Source organism: Coffea arabica, chromosome 10e (assembly GCF_036785885.1).
Source record: "Coffea arabica cultivar ET-39 chromosome 10e, Coffea Arabica ET-39 HiFi, whole genome shotgun sequence".
NCBI classification, from domain to species: Eukaryota; Viridiplantae; Streptophyta; class Magnoliopsida; order Gentianales; family Rubiaceae; genus Coffea; species Coffea arabica.
In genome coordinates, this window is record NC_092328.1 from 39,204,535 (window position 1) to 39,227,491 (window position 22,957).

Here is a 22,957-nt window from a genome sequence, read left to right on the forward strand (position 1 = left end):
AAAGTTTTACTTTGGTATAAATATTCTTTGGCAGCCAATTTCTGCTTTGGCAATATAGCCAGCCCTAAACTAATAAAGCCAATATATAACTCATTAAACAAATGGTGAAAAAAAAGAGAACATAGTGGAGGAGATATACATGTCAACACCTGTGGATGCAAAGAAGATGTGAATATATTTTCATGCACAAATAACTTTCTAATAGATCGAGATATACCATTTACAAGTAAAGAATCCGGGCATCATCCCTTAAGGCTCAAGAAAAGTAGGAGGGTACGAACAAGCAAAGAACAAGGTAACTATCTAGCTATACAATCATTAAAAGGTCGAAGATGAACCGATGACGAATTGTATGTTCAAAGATATAACCACAAATTTGTTGTCAATATTGCTATTCCAAAAATCATCATCCACTGCATACCTATCAATCCTTTTATACCCTTTGAATCACTGCAAACGAGTTTGTGGTTGTGATAGGTGCAAACAGGCTGACGCCTACAATCAACATGGACACCCAAATTAGCAAGTTTATATTGGATAAGAAAGATGATGCAGAAAATGGAAATCAATAGTTTGAGCAAAAATTTAGTGAAGTCAAGCTGTCTTTATAGGACATACATACTATATTGAGATACAACTAAGTTGAGATATGTGGAAATAAGAAGTCGTTTGTGGCATGTAATGATTTTTGGAGGCCTCAAAGCATGTGATATTAACCATTTGAAGAAGTTGTACGCGTGCCAAACACTGGTTTTACATATTTCTCAAACATACTAAAACTAAACTTCTGTACCATATTAGTCCTTAAAATGTATTTTAGTTGATATTTTGTCAATTCCATACATTTTCTTGAACAACTTGAATAAAATATATGATATGAACTAAATACCCTAAAGTCTTACATATGTTTTTTTGTTCAAAATACAAAGAACACTATGCTAGAATGAGTTAATTTCAATGGTATCAACACCGGATCACAATAAGAAGAACACTATACTATCCTTTTGGATACACAAAGTAACAAAAAATATTTTTTTACTATTTATCAAAAGCTGCAAGGTGTTGATAAAATAAAGGGTAAATTACATATATCCCTCCTGTGGTTTCATTTATTGCCACATCACCCCCTTAATGTTTCAAAATATCCACTTCACCCTCTATTATTTTACATAAATTGAAATTTGACGGAAAATAGCAATGTTGTCAGCTGAAATACTAATAGTGCATTTACTTAAATGTTAAATTAATCGATGACTTAACCACCTTATATAAAAATATAAAAAAATATGTGAATGAATGTAAAAATCACAGGAAAAAAAGTCAATAGTTATACAAATTATAAGGGGGTTATATGGATATTAAGATTTCATCACATACGCTTTTAAAGCGCGTTTGGTATAAACGCTATAATTCATTGTGCATTCTGTCCATTTTCACTTTACATAAAACCACAGGGTGGTTATGTGATTATTTTAAAACCTTAGGGGGGTTCATTTGACATTCTGCAAAATCAAAAGGAGTAATAAGTAATTCACCCAAAAATGAACTTAGGGAGTCGAGTTCAACTTCCCCCTAATTACAAGGGGTTTGCTATAATTAAGCCTGCAAAGAAAGTAAAGTTAGCTGCCAAACAAAGATGTTTAATCTTTCTGACAGTTTTCATTTAAAAAATAAATCCTTGTGATAGCGGGCTTTTTCCAATATTTCTTCAGAAGCTCTAACAACTTCCTACTTTTGAAACAATGCATCAAACTTTTTCTATTCTGTTGAAAACAAATTAAAAAATTTTTATGGCTTTTCTTTTGTACGCTGGAGTTCGGGTTTGGTTCCCCCCTTGTAACTTTGATTTATTTTAATAAAATTAAGGGCTGATATGTCTCCCCCGTCTACGAATTTTGCCATTTAAAAAAAAAGTGAAAAACAAAAGGGAAATGGCAGTCTAATACATAACGTACCTTGATGAGCAAAATGCAACCACATAATCCGTCCCAGAGCAGGTAAATATACTGGTTGGATCATCGTATGCATAACTATAAGCTGCAGGGCATGCCTGCTTAAATCTCTTGGAGTAAAATGTAGGTTGGCAAGTTACTGGATTCCCAAAAACTCCCCGGCAACAATATTCATCTGTATTAAACACATCACAAGCACTCCTGCACGCCACAGTTTTCCCATTTGCCTTAACAGAGAGCTCTTGAGGGCAATTAGGCCTTAAATCATTGTCACATCCTGCAATGCTGCAATTTCCACTACCATTAATCGGTGTCACGACGATTGGCAAATTGAATCCATCGACGAGGCTAACGTCATAGAAATCTTGTGCTGTGAGAGTGAATTCAGCAAGTGAGGCTGGTGGTTTTCCGGAGGCTGAACATTTGAGGGTTGTGCCACAGCTGCCGGTTTGACATGTTCCATTGCCGTTTCTGTCGAAGTTGCATCCTGTTCTGCCCCATATTCTGCCTGACCAACTTACAGGAGCTGTGAAAATCTTGGATTCGCTGGGCTTTAATGAGAAGCCTCCACCGTTGAAGTTCTCTCCTGGTGTGACACCAGGCCAGATTGTCTCTTTGCAGTTGTTTATTATGGTGAAAACTCTTGCTGACTCTGAATATTTAGGCCCTGCAGGTAGGGAGTGAAGTTTTTGGGTAAGTGCAGGTAGGGAGTGAAGGCAAAGCCCATTATGATTTATGATCAACTTTAAGCTATGACTTTTCCAAATAGGGAAAAAAACATTTTTTTTTTGGGATTTCCTTGGGGACAATAAAATGTTGAACTCCATGCATGCATCTAATCCCATATTTCATTTTGGAAAATTGTGAACGTATATGAAAATTCGATACTTTCAAGAATTGCTTTACTCCCCAGAAATCTAGTTTAATGAAAACTGAATTACTTGGTGTAGATTGCAGTAGGATAAATGTTTAAACTTGAATTGCCTATATGAATGGGATTGACCGAATCAAGTAAAGAAATTGATAATCAAGAGATGCCAAAGATATACACACGTTTTTGGGTGCACTAAGCAATTATTTTAGGTAGGAAAGAAATGAAGTACCTACTGAAAGAAGAAACATCAAGATAACCAATAAATCACGATTTTGATATCGAGCTGCCATTGTTGTCTCTTCTAGTTTTCTTTTACCAGACTTTGTTTGATTATTGGGATTGAAGAGGGCTGGAATTGATTTCTTGTTGAAATTAAGTTCATATATGGGTAGAAGGCACACGAGGAATAAAGTGCTGACCACTTTAGAAAGTTTCTCTTTGCATGGACTTGCTGATACTTTTCCTAGCGGACTTGATGAAGATTAGAAGATTCCATCCCATTTTTGTACACTTGGTAGCAAGGTTGAAGGCTGTCCAAGTATGTTTAGTATAAATGATAGAAAACTATCGACATATTTCTCTTGAATATTGAACGGTTACGTGTCATATCAATTATTTCTTTTCAAAAGTTGAGACTCTAAGAATTAAAGGTATTGAATTCAAATCTCTCTATCCCTTCCTGCTTTTTAAGTATCATTCCTCCTTTATTGGAAAAAAAAAAGAAAACAATTATCTCTTTTTGAAGTATTAATAGTGCCCTTCAAATCTTCTTTTTGTTTTTGTAATGAAACAGCAAGCCTATAGTGAAGACAATTGAAGAAGCTGCCGGTCCTGCCCTTCAAATTGTGACATATGACATCTACATATATTTTGGTATCATATATTGTCAATGTGTATTTTTGGCTGTTAAAATTAGGGTTAATTTCAATTTGTACCCTTCAACTATCCCTGCATTTTTACTTTAATTTTTAAGCTTCAAAATGGAATAGTTTAGTCCCTACAAAGAGTTTATCGCACTTAAGTAAAATCATTGATGGAAGTGGGGCAAATTTTTAACTTTATGGATTGATGGGACAAATTTTATTTTTTGAGGATTAAAGTGATATAGATTTTATACTTTATGAATTAAACTGGAATAGAATTTCAAACTTTAGGGACTAAAATATCTAATTTTAAAGTTTAGAAATTCAAGTATAGTTGAAGGGTGTAAAGTCGAATTAACCCTTAAAATTACTTTGTCACATAGGAACATTCACAAGTATCAGTATTCTCTTCAAATTAAACTTTTTCAAAATTTTAGTTGGCATTCCAAATAAACAATCCGATCCATTGGAGGTCTGGTATGACCTGAAACTCTGAAATCTGTTTTCTGTCCTTTTAGTACAACAAGGTCTGAAAGATTTCATGTAAAGATATAAATGGCCTTCAAACAAGAACTAATGACTTTCTTTAGATAAATTTCATGCATTTTTTATGAGATTTGGTCGCTTTTTATTGGCTAGAGAATCTGATTATCATGATAATCAGTAGCAAAAACACAACTATACACTACTTGCAGAGTTTTCTGTCCCTGATGTGTTTAGGTATCTCTCCTTATATTCAGCATTACTTTTGTACCCCTTGTTGCAAAATGAAGTATGATATAGCATTAGATTAGAAAATATCTTTTAAGAAGTTAATCTGAAGAAAAAATGGGGAAAATGAACTGTCAATGTCATCACGGGCACCATATTGCTTACCTGTGGAAATGGAGATACTTTGCCATCTAAGCACTCATCCTCCTGAAATTGATACAAAATCAATTGTAATCACTCATCCCCCTCCCCCCTCCCCTAAAAAACCCTTAAATTTTATAAAATTCTCTATTCCTCTATTCTATATTGTCCCGTAAACAGTTTCAAAAACATGTAGAGTTGCTTTCAAAAGAATTTTGGACGTACTTAAAATTAGTTAAGAGGCAAATTCTTTCAAAGTTTCTAAACTCAAAGAGAAAGAAAGAGTGTGTTTGGATAGAGTATTATTTAAAATATTATTTAGAATAATTACTGTAACACTTTTTGAACTTGAATATTATTTGAAAGATTTTCACTTCAAATGTTAATCAGAATATGAACTTGAAAGCAAATTAAACTTAGAAAAAGAAAAGGTACATGTAACATAGATATCCATTGACTTTAACTACACCATAACTCTATCCATGTGGTGGCAGAGATTGATACTTAACCCATGGTCTTGATTCTTTACTGCTAATATTGCTTCTATTTGGAAGTTACTGTAACTTATCCTACGGTCTAACATAAACAAATATTCGTAGGAGAAAAGACAAAGTCTAGGGGTCTGTTTGGTTGGAAATAAAATGTTTTCCTTGGGAAAATATTTTCCGTGGAAGTAATTTTCCATGAAAATCATTTCCCTTTCATCATTTTCAGATGTTTAGTTAGTTTATTGAAAATATTTTCTTACTTCATTTTTCTGGTGTTTGTTTAACTTTTGAAATATTTTCACTTTTATCTCTATCTTTACTTTCTACACATTATAACTACATACTTCTTCCCATGCAAAATACGAAAATTTATCTCATTGTTTAACTTTAAAAAATGTTGGAGAAATGTATATATGAATAAAAAATATCTCCTTAAGCAATAAACAAATTGCTGGCCATTTAGTGTCAAATATCAATCACATGCAATGCTTATTGTGACATATATCTTGCACTCTCACTGCTGAAAGTTTCTCTAGAAAAGAATGTCCCTATTATACATAATTAATTACTAGCATAGGATGAGCAGGATGAGATTTTTTTATTTTGAATATACTAGGGGGAGGGTTGGGTTGGGTTGGGTGGTACGGGGGAGGAAGTGTAAGGAAGAGGTCTTGGGTTCGAGTCCTCCTGTTTACACAAAAAAAAAAAGAACATACTACAAGATGTTTTCAGTAAGTTTGGAACATACTATAGGCGGGATGCATGCATTTCGGAAAACAACTTCAGTAAGTTTGGAAGGGAAGTTGTTTTCCATAAGATGAGTGAAAATATTTTACATAGGAAAATGTTTTCAGTAACTTTTGTGCAACCAAACACGGGAAATTAGGAAAATATTTTCCTGGAAAACATTTTCACCCGAAACAAACGGACCCTAGATGTCAATGTAGTACATAGGTAAAATCAGCTCTTTAAGAGAAAATTGCGGAACAAATTAAAACAAAATGGGCAAAAACTTTGCACATTTAACTACATGTTTATTAGGTTGCTAAGTGATCAAGGAATAGCTGTTAATCCTCTTCATTGCTAGGTCTAGAGTTCGAATTATGAGTCTAACAACAGTAATGGAGAGGTAAAAAAAGAAAAAAAATTAATTACATAACAATTAGTTTCTGAAAGGAAAACTAATAGCATGAATAATTGCTTGGAAGAAAAAAGAAAATTTTGTCTGAAAATTTTTGTAAAGGAAGTCTATTATGTTTCCATGCATTCGCTAGAGGTAATAGACATACGATATGACTAGTGGGAAAGGTAAATCCGGTATTGCACAGACTTTTTTTTTGTAGTTTTTTTTTGGGTACTTGGTGTTGCACAGACTAAAAGAAAAAGAGATGGAACTTATTAGAAGTAATCATGGTTTAGTGTTTCCTCCTCGGTACATTTGTTATAAGAAATATTTAATGAGGAAGAAACGTGAGAGTAGTCTATGAAACACATAAAAAGTAACACGAATCCCACTTTAGAGATGGTAATAATAATGCCTTTGGATTTCTATATAAAATGAGGCAGTTAATTAAGTAGCAAAATTCGAATGCTTTCACAGACTAAACATCTATACTCCAGGCTTATTCCTTTTTTTTTTCCGGTGAAGTTTGTCACCAGAAAAAAAAAATTCTTTTTAAGTAAAAACACGTATCTAAAATGGGTAGGTATAGTCCAAATAACCAGATGCACAAATTGTGAAATGAAATGTGCATTGAAAAAAAAAAATAGAAACAAATCGTGTACTTCTTTTTGGAATAGAATCAGATGGGAAATAGGTATGCTTCTTCATTGGATATAAGCGAAATTAATAAAAGAAAGGTATTTCTCTGATGGGTGCCCAATATGCACTTGTTAACACACCTAAAATTCATCTAACCTATCATGTGTATGCATATAATAGTAATTATAATCCTCCCTTAGATTTATATACTTGCCTATTTAATCTTACCTACCCTCTCTTGTATTTATTTAATTTCTCTAATTAATCTTACATTTTTAAAAATATTATATCTGAAATATATCTTAATGTGTTCAATAGGCACTCGTTAGTCAGACCTTAAAAGAAAATAGATTGTCTCTTTCGCATGGAATTTTTCTGTAGCTTTTGTATAATGCAAATTTAAATACTTATATGGAGGAAAATATACATAGTCATACCCTGTCTGGCTTGGATTGGATTTTTTGGCTTTACAATATCTTAAAAACTGCAGAGAATCACCATTTTTTGATTCTAAATCTTGTTAATTAAATTCAATGATCAAGCACTAATTAATATTTCAGATGTGTCACCACTTAAAGAATCAAAGAAGAGGCAAATATGTGGACAGAGATGACTATAGAATAGTTGGTGAGGTGATAGGGAACCATTCCCAACATAATAAAATTTTTATGCTTCTCTTCTCTTGAAATAATCTTTTTAGCTTTTCTGTTCTGGTTATTGAAACTTTCCTAGGTTAACAATTGAAAAATCTAGCCTATAAAAGTGTATTTTTCTGCCAATTCAAGTTCCATTATAACTTAAAAACATGGCTAGGACTAGGAGTTGTTCAAAGACTTGTGCAATGAAAGCTGGCTAAATTTCTTGCGTCAAAAAGACTCTGGATCGCCCACTACACAAGTTTGAGTTGAAGATTGACTACAGGTCAAACCCATAGTCATCTAGGATTAATTGATTGAATGTTGAACGACAATGTATTGATTAGTATCGCAGTATCAGTGGTGTACTGTTTAGTTTACTTAAATTTTGATTTTTTTTAAAAGAATTTCAAATAAGTTATATTTCAATATGATTGATTAAAGGGCTTGCTGAGTGTTAGGCTTAATGATAATGCCTTAAACCCAATAAAAAACAAATGAAGTATCAAAAGCTAAATACCAAAAAATTGGAAGAAAGTGCCTACAAAAGAATTTAAAGATGGCAGCAAAAGGAACCATTTAAATGATGTTTTAAGGTTAAAACCATAAAATCATGTAATGATGTAAAACATGTAGATTACTTTTTACTCCCTTTTTTTATTAATGAAAATAAATAGAACTAGGAGCGAATATAGGCCTGACTTCTAGCACCAGGAATAACTTAAAAATAAATAAGGAGTACTACTCCCTTACAAATATTAATCTCACACATGGGAAACTTAAATAATAGACCTAGTCTTAATCTGGCCATTATCATAGGAAAACATATGAAATCCTTGAAGGGAAAAAGTAGCTAAAGAGTCTGCAGCTGAATTTGCTTCACGATAAATATGGTGTACCGAAGCATGTAACTGCTGTAGAAGAGCTCGAATCCTTGCCGAGACATAGCACAAAGGCCGCCCGGAGGAGACATGAGGTTGCAACAAATGAACCAAAATTTGGGTATCAACTTCAGCCTGCAATCGGAGAAATCCCTTTTCCAAACAAATTTCAAGACCAAAGCATAACGCCTGTTCATCTTTAAGAACAAATCGCTATTAAGAGTTACAAGAAGAAGTTATATGCTAACTCCCATTCCAGTTGAAAAAATTGAAGTTTTTCAACTACCTCGGTCCAGATAAAGCTGAAGGCAACAGCTGACTAGCAATATTTTCAGCTTCAATTACTAGATGACCAGCTGCTCCTGTTTCAACTACGGATGGCTTTGTGAAGTCATAATCCAGATTGGTTTCAGGTGCTACCAAACCATCCAGTACCTTAACAAGCAATGACATTGAAGGCCTCTTGGTGAAATCGCTCTGCAGACACCATGCAGCAATCTCCATCATCTCCACAGCTTCTTGAACGTGGATTAGCATGTCCATATTATTCTTGTCGACCATGTCTTGAAGTCTTTCTTCTCCTGCTTTCCTCTTGAAAATACTAAGCAAATGCTTGTCTTCCTCGATCTTAGACCAATCCACATTCTTCCGCCCACAAATGATTTCCAGCATAACGATGCCAAAGCTATAAACATCCACTTTTTCCGTGATCACTGAGCTCAACCATTCAGGAGCCAAATACCCTGGTGTTCCTCTCATCCTTGTAATAACTCTGCTCTGATCCTTTTCGACTAGCTTTGACAATCCAAAATCAGCAACTTTTGCATTGAAATTTTGATCTAAAAGGATGTTTTGCGGTTTTATGTCAAAATGAATTATTTTCTGACTGCAGTCTTCATGGAGATAAGCCAATCCCTTAGCAATGTCTGTGATGATTCTTCTCCTTGCATTCCATGGAAGAGATTGGTTGTTCTTTCCACCACAGATCCATTTATCCAAAGATCCGTTAGCCATGTATTGATAAACCAAAAGCCGGTGCAATTTATGAAAACAAAAACCAATGAGTTTTACCAAGTTGACATGGTGGATGCTACCAATTATCTGCACTTCCGCTAAAAATGAGTCCTTCACTTGACCCGAACCATCAAGACACTTGACTGCTATCTTCGTGCCATTACTTAGTACCCCTTCATAAACTGAACCAAATCCTCCTTCCCCAAGTTTTTTGCTAAAATCTTCTGTCATTGATTTCAACTTCTCATAGGAGTATCTTGTAGGCATTCCTGGTACCTGGTTCAGAAAATGCCCCTCAGGTTCTTCGGAATCCTCTAATATTCTCCTTAAAAGAAGCAGGCAATAGCAGATTAAACTTACTACACAAGCCAAAACCGCAAATGTACATCCCAGTATGGTTAGTTTAATATCCGACGAGGACGACGATGATGACGAGGAGTGGACGTAAACATCTTGCACCTTAACAAGGAGAGTTGTATTATAAGAAGGTCCTCTATTATCCTCATTGTTAATAATAGAGAAAACTTCATTTAGCAATAAGCAATTGCCGTTGCTTTCTAGAACACTATCCCTTTGATCTGTATAATAAAAGACAGCTGCTTTGCATGAACAGTTGCTTAGACACTTACTTTTGCAGTCCTCCATTCCCATATTTGCTTTGTCTAAGCTTGAATCAACCGCAAAGTAAGATGTATTTGATAGCTCCAGAAGAGTTTGATCACGGGAGTCATCACAGGAAATTGGAGTGATCCGTGAGCATCCAAGATTGGGTTGTCTGAAATTTATTTGGCTGAAATAGCTTTTCTCTTGGTCATTGGTTGTTTCAATACAACCACATTGACCCTTTGAACAGACACCATAGTTGCCACAGACCATTGGATATCCACAATCACCAACATATGGGTCCAAAAGATCAATAACCTCCATAAATCTTATCTCTCTCCACTGATATACCTTTAAATGCCCATCAGGCTCAAACTTTATGAATTGCGCTCCTGATGCAGGAGGAATTGTCAAGTCGTTTAAGCTTCCATTTCGGAACTCATAATAAGGATAGCTGTTCATGCCAGACACATAGTATCTTTGTGGCGGATCAGACTCTATATAAGCTGATAAACCATCAGAGCCAACAGCAAGAGAAAGCCGACCTTGACTCCAATTGGTTGCTGAATCGCTAGCTCTCAGCTTCTGCCCAGGACCCAACTTCTGTCCCAGAAGTAACGAGTCGGTGGGATGATCAAAAGACTCCCAAATGGATTCATTCTTGGAGCCAAATAGCACAAGGTTTCCCATTTCTGTCAACTTCAATCCAGAAACCGGCTTTCCTCTTGTACTGCTGGACCATATTAAGGTGCCATCAGAATTTGCCAGGACCAGATCTCCATCTTGCCTAAGTTGCAATGTTGCATTACTCTGAACTGGATTATTCCTGTTAGCAGACCAGACTAATTCCGGGGACTGCAGATATTCATCATTACTCCACCTGCTTTGAGAAATGAGGACTCCAAAGAGGCATTGATTACCTTCCGTATTACAGTAGAAGCCGCACACATACCTTGGTCCTTCACTTCCTCTCAGAAGGACGGGTATCACTATAATACTACCTGTGCTATTGATCATCAGGGACTCAGAGGCCAGGTTGATCCAGGAAGCAGGAAGATAGGCAGTTGAATTGTAATTTTCTTTTTGGGCTGTCAAAGATGGCAAGGAAGACAGAAGCAAACTAGAAAGAAAAATGGCAAAAAGTAATCTCTGCTCTACATCCATAGCTTGGCTTAGAGAGTTTTTTCTGGTTTTTTAAACTTGCAAAAAGATAATATGGAAAAAGGTTTGTCTTGGCTTAGAATAGAAATTGAGCCAAGTTAGGATAGACATTCTCTTTTCTCGTCATATATAAATGGATTCTCCATTTGGTTGTGATCTGCCTTGATTTTCATGAGTCAGATGGATAGATATTTGCTAGTATTACCTTAGAACTGGCCAAGCTTGACTTTCTTTGGAGTTTACTTAGACTAAACAATGATAGGCTATACTGTGAATGCAAAGTCGTGCGTTAACGTATGGATTGGGCATCTTTTAATTCCTCTGGAGCACCGAAATTTCTTGGGATAATTTCAGAAACCTCCCTGAGGTTTGTCATAATATCACTCAATTACCTTGAAAATTTTAAAATCTCACTTACCGCCGTTATCAACTTGATAAGACTAATATTCCTATCAAAGGTCACAAATGACAACATTACCCTTGCTCTTAATAACTATTTAACCAAAAAGCCAAAACAAAATAAAATTTTAAAACCAAAAAATGTAAATTAAAAAAAATAAATTGCTAATTAATAATGGTCCATATTTCTTTACATTGGGGTCGTGGTAGGATAATAAAGGACGTGGATAAATTAAATCTAATCAAAATCAACCACTTAGGAGGATTTTGGTGACTAATTAATACCATAAAAAATTTCATGCACAATTAAGTTATAATTAAGGAAGTTAAGATCTTTTTTGGAAAAATATGTTTTAATTCATGGTATAGTTTAAGTTCTATTGAAAACCAAAATAATCTCTTCATATGTGTAAATTTTCCAAGGGGTAAATTTTGTTTTTGTTCCAATACAATTAAAATAAATAGTTTACCTCAAGAAATTCACACCTTATAAAAATTTAACCTTATTTTATTTTTTATTATTGTTATAAATTTCATAAGTAGAATAACATAAGGGTAGTATTGGAAAAAAGTTTTATCTTTCTTATATCTCCTCCAAAAGGGTTAAAGTATTACAAGAATGTTAATTCAGAAAAGGTAAGTGAGATTTTAAAAACATCAAAAGAATTGAGTAATATTAATTATAAGAAACCTCCGTAGAGATTTCTGAAACTATCCCAAATTTCTTAAAGTCCTTCACTCCTTTTCTTGTAGAACTTGACTGATATGAGGAGAGGAAAAAATTCCATGATGACAGCAGGCAAGTCAAACAATGATTTATTTGTGGTATATACGCGTTGACGATTTCTACCATATGAAGTCTTGCGTGTCCAAACATTACACGGACACGTGAGACGAGGAAAAATGTGCTTGCCTTTGTGGTCTGAAACGACTTGGCCTATCAAACACTCACAACGCGTCTTGAACAGTAAGTATTCAATAATAAACTTTTAGAATATTGGCCTCGTTTAGTAAATAAATGAGTTTTTTGGTTATTTAGTGTAACTCACTGTAAAAGTTGTTGGAAAAATTTGATAGTTGAAAAATTTTGAGTTTGTTTGGACAAAGAGAATTTGAAAAAAAAATTTTGCCTCACAAATCCCAATCACCTTTTTATCTTTTCAACCAACTTTTTATCTCACATACATCACATCAGAAAAAGTGCTACAGTAAATATCTCAAATAAATCATCCAAATAAACTCTTATCCAAACAAACTCTTTTTTTTTTCTTGTTCTTTCTTTCCTCACGTCTTTTTCTGCCCTTCCCCTCCTCCTCTTTCTCCCCTTCCCCTAGCCGGAAGTTGCAGTAACCAACAGCAGAAACATTTTTTTTTTGTTTTGCATTTTTCTTTCTCCCTCTCTTTCCCCTCTCCATCTCCCTCTTTCCTTCCCTCCCCCTCCCCCGCCACCTCTCCCTCCCCCACTGGCAGTAGTAGCTTTCCTCTCTCTATTTTTTTTTTTTGCTTTTTCCTCTCTCCCTCTCCCTCTCTTCCCCTCCCCCTCCCCCTCTTGAGCAAATCGTGCGACCAAATATGGTTGCACTATCTGGGCGCACGACCAGATGTGGTTACAAGGCCAGACTGCACAGGGGGGAGGGGAAGGGTAGTGGGGGAGGGAGAGGGAGAAGAGAAAAAAATTACCTCTGCCTCTGTCGGTGCCGGCGCCCTTGCCAAAAGAGATGGCCGGCATCGGAAGAGGTGATCGACGCCGAAGGTGGTGGTGGGTTGAAGTCGGCGAGGAAGAAGAAGAAAGGAGGAAGCCAGGAAGGGAATTTTTTTTGCGTGTTTTGAATATTTTAAAATGTGTAGGTAAAATTGGCAAAAAATTGGTAGGAGACAACCTTGTCGTAATCCCAACTCTTAATGGTATGCTAAGCACAACCACATCGTTATCAGGTTTACTCTAAATATTGATCAATAAACTCGTTCACATATTCATTCTTACTTAATGTCTCTGTGACAGAACCAGTATTGCGACTTTTGTTCCACTATTCTTTGTACTTTTTTTTAAAAAAAAAATTAACGTATTTCAGTTGGATTGTTTCATGTCACCTTTTTCATGCTCTAACCTATTAATCATGTTGTATTGTGGACCTTAATATTTTCTTGTATTAGGAAATATACGAAAATATTTTGTATATTTCTCTAAGTTAATTCAAGTTATAAATTCTCCCTATCACATTTCTTTTTTTTTTTTCGGCTTTTCGGTTTAGTATTTCAGTTGGATTGTTTCATGTCACCTTTTTCATGCTCTAACCTATTAATCATGTTGTATTGTGGACCTTAATATTTTCTTGTATTAGGAAATATACGAAAATATTTTGTATATTTCTCTAAGTTAATTCAAGTTATAAATTCTCCCTATCACATTTCTTTTTTTTTTTCGGCTTTTCGGTTAACGTATTTCAGTTGGATTGTTTCATGTCACCTTTTTCATGCTCTAACCTATTAATCATGTTGTATTGTGGACCTTAATATTTTCTTGTATTAGGAAATATACAAAAATATTTTGTATATTTCTCTAAGTTAATTCAAGTTATAAATTCTCCCTATCACATTTCTTTTTTTTTTTAGGCTTTTCTGTTTAGTTTTATTAGGCCATCCCAGCACAGTGTCCCATCTCAATGGATAGACTACCCTACATAACAATTTCCTTCCACTTCAACATTTTATTCCTCAAAAAAATAGCCAAATTTTTTGTGAAAATATCTTTATGACAACATTATGTAGTACTCACAAATTGCAGTTACTATTTGTTGGAACTATTTATTTGCAAGAAAGATCACACTGAAACATCAGTTGACGCCTAATGGACTTTAACTTTCGACAATCTTCCTAACAATTCATATTTTCCAAACAATTCCCTTCTAGTTCAAGATTTTATTCCTCACACTAAATTAATGATTTTTTTTATTTTCAATACTTTTTCTCAATATTACATTCTTTTAATATGATATTTTATTAAACTGTCACGCACTCTTTATATTTGCAACCTATTCCTACTAAAGGGTTAATTGCAATTTATTACCTTATGATATACCTTGATTCTCACTTTACCCCCCTAGATGTCACTTAACCCTTTGAGAGATAAAAATACCCCTCTACTATGCAATTTTTTTTCCTTTTTCTTCTCTCCTCTCTTTTTTATTCCAAATTAGTTTTCTATTATCAAATTTTTATTTCTAAGAAACTAAAAAATTCCTCTAACAAAAAATTTGGGATGTCCATTCTCTAATTTATAAAATTAAAAAAACTATATATTTTTTTTACAAATCAATTTCGTCTATTTTCCAATTTAACAAATTAAGCAACACAAATTTATTATATTTCCTTGTAATTGTACTATTCATAGTCAATTATCCATTTTTACGATCACACATTTACATGTCAGCACTGGACTTTTTGTTGTTATTTTTCCTACAACAAGTTCGTGCTTATTAGGATCTTTTTTGTCCTTATTTAAAAATAATCAATTATTAGTATATTCCCTAAAAAATGTACTCATCTCATGTGTTATCATCATCAATTAGAATGGTGGTCAAAGTCAAATCGCATCGCAGGTTAAAGTTCAATGATTAAAGGAAGTAAAAAATTTAAAAATAAAATCTTAGCATAATAGAGGGATATTTTTGTCTCTTAAGGGGTTAAGTGACAAAAAATAAATGTTAGGAGGTAAAGTAAAAATCATAATATATCTTAATAGAATAAATTTTCATTAAAACCCTATCAAATTGCACATCTTTTTTCTATATATATCTAACCAATCCCCCACATACAGTATTGTATATCATTCACACACACACACATATATAATATTCAGTTCCGATTTTAATAGGTTGTTGAGTTAGCTATTCTAAGCTTCTACCAAGTTGATTATCTATCTTTTATATAAGTCTTTAATGTTTGTGTTTCTTATTTTTATTTTTTATTTTTTTGGTAACAATTAATTCCCTTCCTTATTATAGCATGGTTTCTTATTTTCAGTCAATTTCACAAATTTGTTAATGACTTATCTTATATAAATTTGTATTAATTGTACCTTCTTTATTTTGTTTTGTCAATCAACTCATATCTTTCCTTTTCTAATAATTTTCAATCATGTTCTTTATTCATAGGGATAATATCATAAACCTTCCTTAAGGTTTCTCCTAATATCACTTGGCACCCTTGAGGTTTTAAAAATTTCACTTATCTCCTCTAGTAATTGCGAAAGACTAGATATATTTACTTAATACACAATTCACATATCAAATAAATGGAACTCAAAAATTAAACAAAGAAATAAAAGTCACTTTTTCCTCTTTTCCTTTTCTCCAATATTCTCTCTTACTCATTTTTTGGATGACTATGCAATTTTTTATTTGTAAATTATAATAAATTGAATTTTGCTTATCTTTTACATTTTATGATTGTGATAGAGTGGGATATGATTTATTTGGTTATTTTGAGTTGATTTGTATAGTGATTAGTACAATTTTAATTGGACACGGGTTGAGAAGAAGTTGGAAAAAAATATAAAGTTCATAAGAAATCGATTTTGATCATGTAGAGTTAAATTAGTTAAGTGTATTTATTTACAAAATTTTTTTTATTTTTCAAATTTATATTTTTATGGACTATAGCATTATGATATGGTAGTACTACTAGAGATTGTTTTTTAGGTGATGGTTTTCTTGAAAAAAATAAAGTAATTTAGGAGTATTTTTATTTAGCAAGTAGAAGGGTAGTTTAGGATTTTCAAAAATTTTGCTACACAAATAACAAAAGAAAGGGAGATAAGTGATTTTTTTAAAAACCTTAGGGGTATCAAGTGATATTAAGAGAAACTCCAGGAGAGGTTTTTGATATTATCCCTTATTCATAACATTGGTTTGAGTATTTTTTATTGGTACTAAAATTTCGATAAAGTATGCTATGTTAATACTCATTCACATAGATAGTTTTTCCGTACACCTTCATCTTTAGAAGATTCAAAGGCATACATACATAAATGCATACACACACATATGTGTGTGTGTATATATATTTATTAATATATAGACATATACTAATTCGCTATTCACTTTTCATTCTAGTAAATTGCTAAATTAGCTGTATTTTGTCAAATGACAATTTTATCTTTTTGCCATATGGAAAAAAAGTTGTATTTGCTTATGTTTCTTGGCAGATTTTATTATTTATTTATTTATTTATTTTTTATAACAGTAAATCACAGTCCTTTTGTACTCCTTTATTTATAGTAAATTTTAAAATTCTATTAATTACCTATTTTATATACAGTTTTATAATTTATGCCTTAATTTTTTTGTCAATAGTTTTTCAAGTATAATTCTCTACAACCACATTTTCTATTCCTATTATTGGATTGATAATTTATTACCATTACTGAAATTTGGAAAAACTTTCATTTTTTCCTATTAATCTATACTTCCTTATTTATAGTAAACTTCAATTTATTAATTCCATACTTTATATACGGTTACATTTATTATTTATTACCATAACTAAAATAAGAAGAAACTTTTATTTTTTTTATCATTCTGTGCTTCTTTATTTGTAGTAAATTTCAATCCATTAATTCCCTACTTTATATACATTTATATTTATTATATATTTCTTTTTGTATCAATTAATGCACAAATTTTCTTTTCTTAATTTTTTTTTCAATTACATTCACTCTATCTCTATTATTATACTTGATTATTTATTTACAATTCTAAAGTTTTGATAATTTTCATATTTTAATGAATTTATATTACACAATTTCAATATATTACTCATACAAGTCCATTTGAATTGTATAAATAGACATTCTTTTTTAAAATATTATATTAATTTTTATACTCTCTCCATTCAAATTTGACCAAAGTAGTATTCATATAAATACAGGATTGTAAAAGTTTTCCCAAATTAATAATTTGAACAAATAATAAGTTCTTTTCATCTACTAGTTTGCTTTTAAAATTCTTTTTAGTTGTGAAAGAATCAAATATTTAATTGCACTTATTTCCCGATATATCTTCTTCATTCATATATTGACTTGCTATCATTAATTAGAGTAAACATAATTGAATTACGGACAAGATTCGATTGAAACTAATTATTAAGTTGTTATAAAATAGCCATTTTTAATATACTTAATTTTAACATTTGTCTTACAATTAGTATATTAAATTTTATAAAAAAATATTTTAGGTTCTTTTATAACAATTTTTTGCAAAAAAGTATAAATTATAAAACATAAAAGGTGCTCGTGCAAATGCACGAAAAAAGAGGCTAGTTCCTGGGTATTTTCCACTCTAGTTCCTCACTCACCTCATGCATATTTTATTAACTTTTTCCTCTTCCCTGACAGCTTCCCTGCTTGTATATTATTCATGCGCATGTGCCTTCCATCTTGAAATTCAGCCGCATGTGCCTTGCATTTGTGACAGTCACATGTGGTGATCTGTCCTCCCACTACCTACAGTAGGAACGGTCAATGGGTTCCTGGCATAAAGGGACCTTTATCATAGAGGAGGTCATTTTACGTTTCTCAAGTTGAGATCTCTCTCTATCTATGTATCTATCTATACTGGACTTTGAATTAATGCATTCGATTTTCTTTTCAATAATAGTCTCACAATAGATTTCGATGACTTTGGTCTGCTTCAAACATGATTTTTTTTTCCTTTCAAATATTGTTGAATTTGATTTAATTTTATTCAAATCTTAAATTGGAATGTAATTGCCTGGAAGCGTTATGGAAATTTTTGTGACAATGTTTTAGAAAACTGGAGAAGTCCTCAAGACCCATCTTATCACCGTGAGGTCTCTGAATCCACTTTTAAGCCTTCCTTTTTTATTCCATTTTTCTTATAAGGTTTGAAGTATTTTCTTGAATAAAGAAAATAGAGATAAATAGTTGAAGAAAACTTTTTATTTAATCCCGAGAGCAATGAATTTTTGGTGCAAAATTGCAAATTTTCTTGTGAATAAATTGTAAGGTTGAGGTTTTGGTTTGGTGGCTAAAGTTAAGATTTTAGAAATTAGAGGTCTTGGGTCCTAGTCCCTCCCCGTTTCTTAAATTACACTCTTTCTCTGTTAGGAAAAAAAAGAATGGTAATTTTCTTGAGAAACTAATTGATGATTTATTTTTAGGAATATGATTTATTGAAGTAAATAACCTTACTTTCTGCCATTTCTATATTCTGCAGACTATTTGTCTAACACCAAAATGGATGTATTAGGGGGGACGGTTAGATTGGACAATAAAGTGGGAGGAATTATAAGTATTAGGTTTTGGGTTCAAAACCTCCCACTTACCAAAACAAAAAAAAAAACCAAAATGGTTGTATTATTTTTGTGAGATATTTATTTTTGTAAAATAAGAAGGGTTTTCAACATCAAAAATTAAAAAAAAAATGCAAAAATAACTTCTTCCAGATGGCTTTTAGAAATTGATAATTTTAAGGAATTAAGTCAAGTTACAATAAAAGACAATTTCGCGGCCTGATAAACTAATGTGAGGTTCCAAACCAATGTCATGGTACAAATTTTACTTTAAGTAATAAGAAGGGTGTAGACATTATTTCATTTTATTTTTATTTTTATTTCACCAAAGTTCGCAAAATGATAGTTAGCTACTTTTATTGAATTAGGTTCACCTTCTTTAAAAAATAATTTCCAAAAAAGAAAATTCTCACAAAAATTTATTTTCAATCTTTTCAAATTCAATTTCTTCAAAATAAAATGAAAATTTGCAAGGCAATCTCAAATAGGAATTTAACATTTTTGTTTATCTTAAATTTGCTTTGAAAAATAAAATAAAAACAAGAAAATAGGTGGAATGCATGCAAGATAACTAGGTGGATTGAGTGAATATTAGCCATGTGTTTTTGTTTTTTTGCATAACACATGCCAAAAATTAGGTGGCAAGGACTGGTGTGGAGTTTGGAAAAACCTGGAACAAAGAGGAAAAACTAGAGAGGCTTCGGCAGATATCAAAAAAAAGAAAAAACAAGAAAGAAAGGAAGAAAAAAGGGAGCTTCGGGGCAAGGACAAAAGAGAAAAAAATTGAGAGACGGTGGCGGCTGAAGAACAAAAAAGGAGGAACAAGAGAGAGGGGCGGCTGAGATCAGAAAAGGAAGAAAGAGAGAAAAAAGAGAGGAAAAGAAAAAAGATTTTCTGCAGAAATTTTTTCAGAAAAGGGCTGATTTTCCGCCATTTTGTGACGAATTTTATCTCCTTCATTTTAGCTTGATTCGGGTAGATTTCTGTTTCTGCAAACACTAGGTAGTTAGAGAAGGAATTTTGTTCACCTTACTTTTGCAAATAACGTTGAGAGGGCTCCCGAATTCAGCCCCAAATCCCGCTGCTTCGTTTCACTGGTGCGGGTTCGAAGCCGCAACGGAGCAACTCCAGCAGCTTTTTCACGTAGTTTCCTGTCCTGATTTTGATCCAAAAAGCTTCATCAGGCACTCTCCTAGATTGATGTCTTAGTTCCTTTCATTTTCATTCATTGTTGGGTCGTGTTCTTGGGTTTCTTGGTCGTTGCTGTTGTTTGCTCTTGCTGTTTCTATTCATGAACAGTGGGATGAAGATTCCCCATGTTGGCTTGTGATTAAATGTGGTGTTTGAGTAAATGAGACTTGAATGATGTTGGGGTTTTCATTATTTTTTCATTTTTGCTTCTGGACTTGCATACTTGGTAGAGTTTCTTGACGAAAAATGAAAACCCAGCAAAAGTTGCAGAAAGAATGCAGGAACTGCAGAAACCTTCGGGGAGGATGCATGAAATATTGTGGAAATTTCACTTTAGCCTCTCAAGTTCTGTATAATTCTAGTATGGCTCAGAAATTTCTGAAATGGAACCAATTTTGCCCCTTTAAATTTTAATTTTCTTTGGCATGTTTTAATATGATTTTTTGAGTAGATTATTTATGAATTTAAGGATGAAATTTAAGGTTTATAATTTTGATAGATTTATAATTTTGATTGGGTTTCAATAAAATAGGTTAGTTTGGGTTAAAGGTTATTTTTTGTTTGGGTTTAAGGGAGTGGGTTAGTGTATTTTGGTTGGATTCTGACATGGGCATGGAGGATAAAAGACCAAGCAATTGGTTGGGTTAGTTTGGTCAAGAATAATGGGTCGGCCCGCTTTTCTTTGTTAGATTTTCATTGGGCCGAATTGGGTTTGACCCAAGAAAAATAATAGAATGGGCCAATGGCCAGTTTGGCTAAGAATCTGGTCACGAAATTTGCATAACAGTCCCTATACTTTTAAGTGATTATTATATGACCCTAAAAACTTTAATTTTCTTTCAATTAGTTCCCTAATGTAATTGCAAATTGCTCCATGAACTTTATTTTTCTTTAATTTTGACCCAATATCTTTGTGATAATTCAATTGGACCCCCAAAACTTTCTTATTTTTGCAATTAGGTCTCTAATTGTTTTGATTTCTTAAATATAAGTCACTTTTCTTCTTTAATTATTAATTATGTTTCATTTAAATGCTAAGATTGATAGGTTTCATGTTTATTTCCATTTTTTTATGATTTATTTGTTAATTAAATTGGTGCCTTGATGATTTTTGTTAATTTTGGAGTTAAATAGGGCAAATCCACCCCCTAATTAGCTACTACTTCAAGAGAGGTATCTTTTTGTGTTATTTTAAATCCTCTTATGTGCTCTTATGTGTTTTTATGTGTGTAATCGCATGTTTTTGAGTGATTTTTCTTTTAGTTATTCGTTTTATTTGTTTTAAGTTTCATATATTTAATTTAATGTTGATGATTGTTTGAGAGGCATTTGAATGCCAACTTGTAATAGATAGGGGTTCAAGACATGTATTTAGATAGATTATGTAATAGATAGGTTTAATTCTTACCAAAAGTGTAATTAGTTAGATAAATATAATAGTTAGGTTATTATTTTATTCTTTCCCCCTCTTAGATTGTAGTTAGAGTCCCGAATGTAATAGTTAGGTCTCTATTTATTTTTATTTGTTTGTGTGTTTGCATGCTTGTGTGCTCATATGTTTACTCACTTTTTTAGAATCTTTACATCTAGATATTATACTTATGTGTTATGTGTTCTATGTGCATTATGTGTTTACTTGCTTTAATTGTACTTTATATGATCTATTTAGTTATAATAAATGCATGACGTCACCACACTAGTCTAACACTAGTTGTGGTCTATTTTCCCAATTTTCTCACTAGTTCAACGCTAGTGAAGACTTGTAGAAATGGGTTAGTCCAAAACTAGACCCTTAGGAACTGTTCACGCATTAGATCATGTTTGTGTAACAAGCACTACATTTCATGCATATTTTCTACTTTTTAGAATTCTTATCATTTTGCATGATATTTCCTCTATATGTATATCTCTTATCCTTATGTGTGAAATATGACATTTAAACTTGCATTCTATTTAGGAATTAGACATAGGTTAGTTCATTTGTTGGACTAAGAATTAGGGGAGTACCCTTCAAATATGGGAAATGGACGAGTATGGCTTCTTAACCTTAGCACGCTCGTATCTCCTCTATAAAAAAGAAAATTGAGTCACGAATCTTAGTTCTCGTTACCCATTATGTTGCATTCCTCTTTTTAGGCCACGTATTTTTATATATTATAATTTTTCTTTTCTTCGAGTCTCACTCTTTGCATATTGATAGCCTTTTCTAAGAATCATTTTGAGCATTACAATTAATGTGATTTGCATCGATTAAACTTTAAGAAGATATTTCGACCCTCCCGATATCCATTAGGTTTAGGTTTGCATCCATATAGTAACATCTAAATCTGATAAGTTTTATAGGTTAAATTAAGAAAATTTTCAACTAAATCACGCAACTAGTCTTAGCTAGGTTGAAAGGGTATCTTGGATTTTATTCTTGCCTTCCCTTTCTTCAACCGTGACTCCCGAGCACTTTTCTCTCGTTTTTTGAAAATTTGAAGTCGTCTAAAAAGGGTTTTCTCTATTTTTTTATTTTAAAAATTCATTTTTAAGTGACTTGGTACACCTTAACTCAATACCAAGTAGCGACTCATATTTTTCTTAAAAACCCTTTTTGGACTATTATTTTGGGCCAAAACCGTCGCACTTTTTTAAGTCCCATTTTAGGGCCTTTTTCTTTATTTATTCTCTAAAAACCAAAACTCATTTTTCACTCGCAATTAATCAAAATTTATTTTATAACTCGTAATTTTATTTATTTTTTTAAAATAGGGTGCAACAAAGGGTTATCAACCAATAAAACTAAACAAGAATCCAAAATAAGTTCAACTAGATATTTTTTAGGAATTGATAGTTTTAAAGAAATTAAGTCAAACTACAAGAAAAAAGAAATTTTCTTTGCTTGATAAATCAACGTGAAAGCTTCCAACCAAATTTGACTTTCATGGAGCAGATATATTTTTTGAATAAGAAGGGTTTTTAACATCAA

At 32.5% G+C, this 22,957-nt stretch overlaps 2 protein-coding genes across 2 annotated transcripts; both read right to left on the bottom strand.

Moving 5' to 3' along the window:
- Nucleotides 1-156: 156 nt before the first annotated feature.
- On the bottom strand, nucleotides 157-3,178 carry LOC113712044 (pathogenesis-related thaumatin-like protein 3.5). Its single transcript, XM_027235318.2, has 3 exons — nucleotides 3,056-3,178; nucleotides 1,956-2,619; nucleotides 157-495 (listed from the first exon to the last, which is right to left on the bottom strand). Exons 1-3 carry the CDS (start codon nucleotides 3,114-3,116, stop codon nucleotides 357-359), a joined length of 864 nt encoding a protein of 287 aa, XP_027091119.1. The 5' UTR covers nucleotides 3,117-3,178; the 3' UTR covers nucleotides 157-356.
- Nucleotides 3,179-8,045: 4,867 nt separating this feature from the next.
- Nucleotides 8,046-11,102, bottom strand: LOC113711448 (G-type lectin S-receptor-like serine/threonine-protein kinase SD2-5). The gene has a single exon (XM_027234613.2). The coding sequence runs from the start codon at nucleotides 11,086-11,088 to the stop codon at nucleotides 8,590-8,592; it is 2,499 nt and encodes an 832-aa protein (XP_027090414.1). The 5' UTR covers nucleotides 11,089-11,102; the 3' UTR covers nucleotides 8,046-8,589.
- Nucleotides 11,103-22,957: the final 11,855 nt, after the last annotated feature.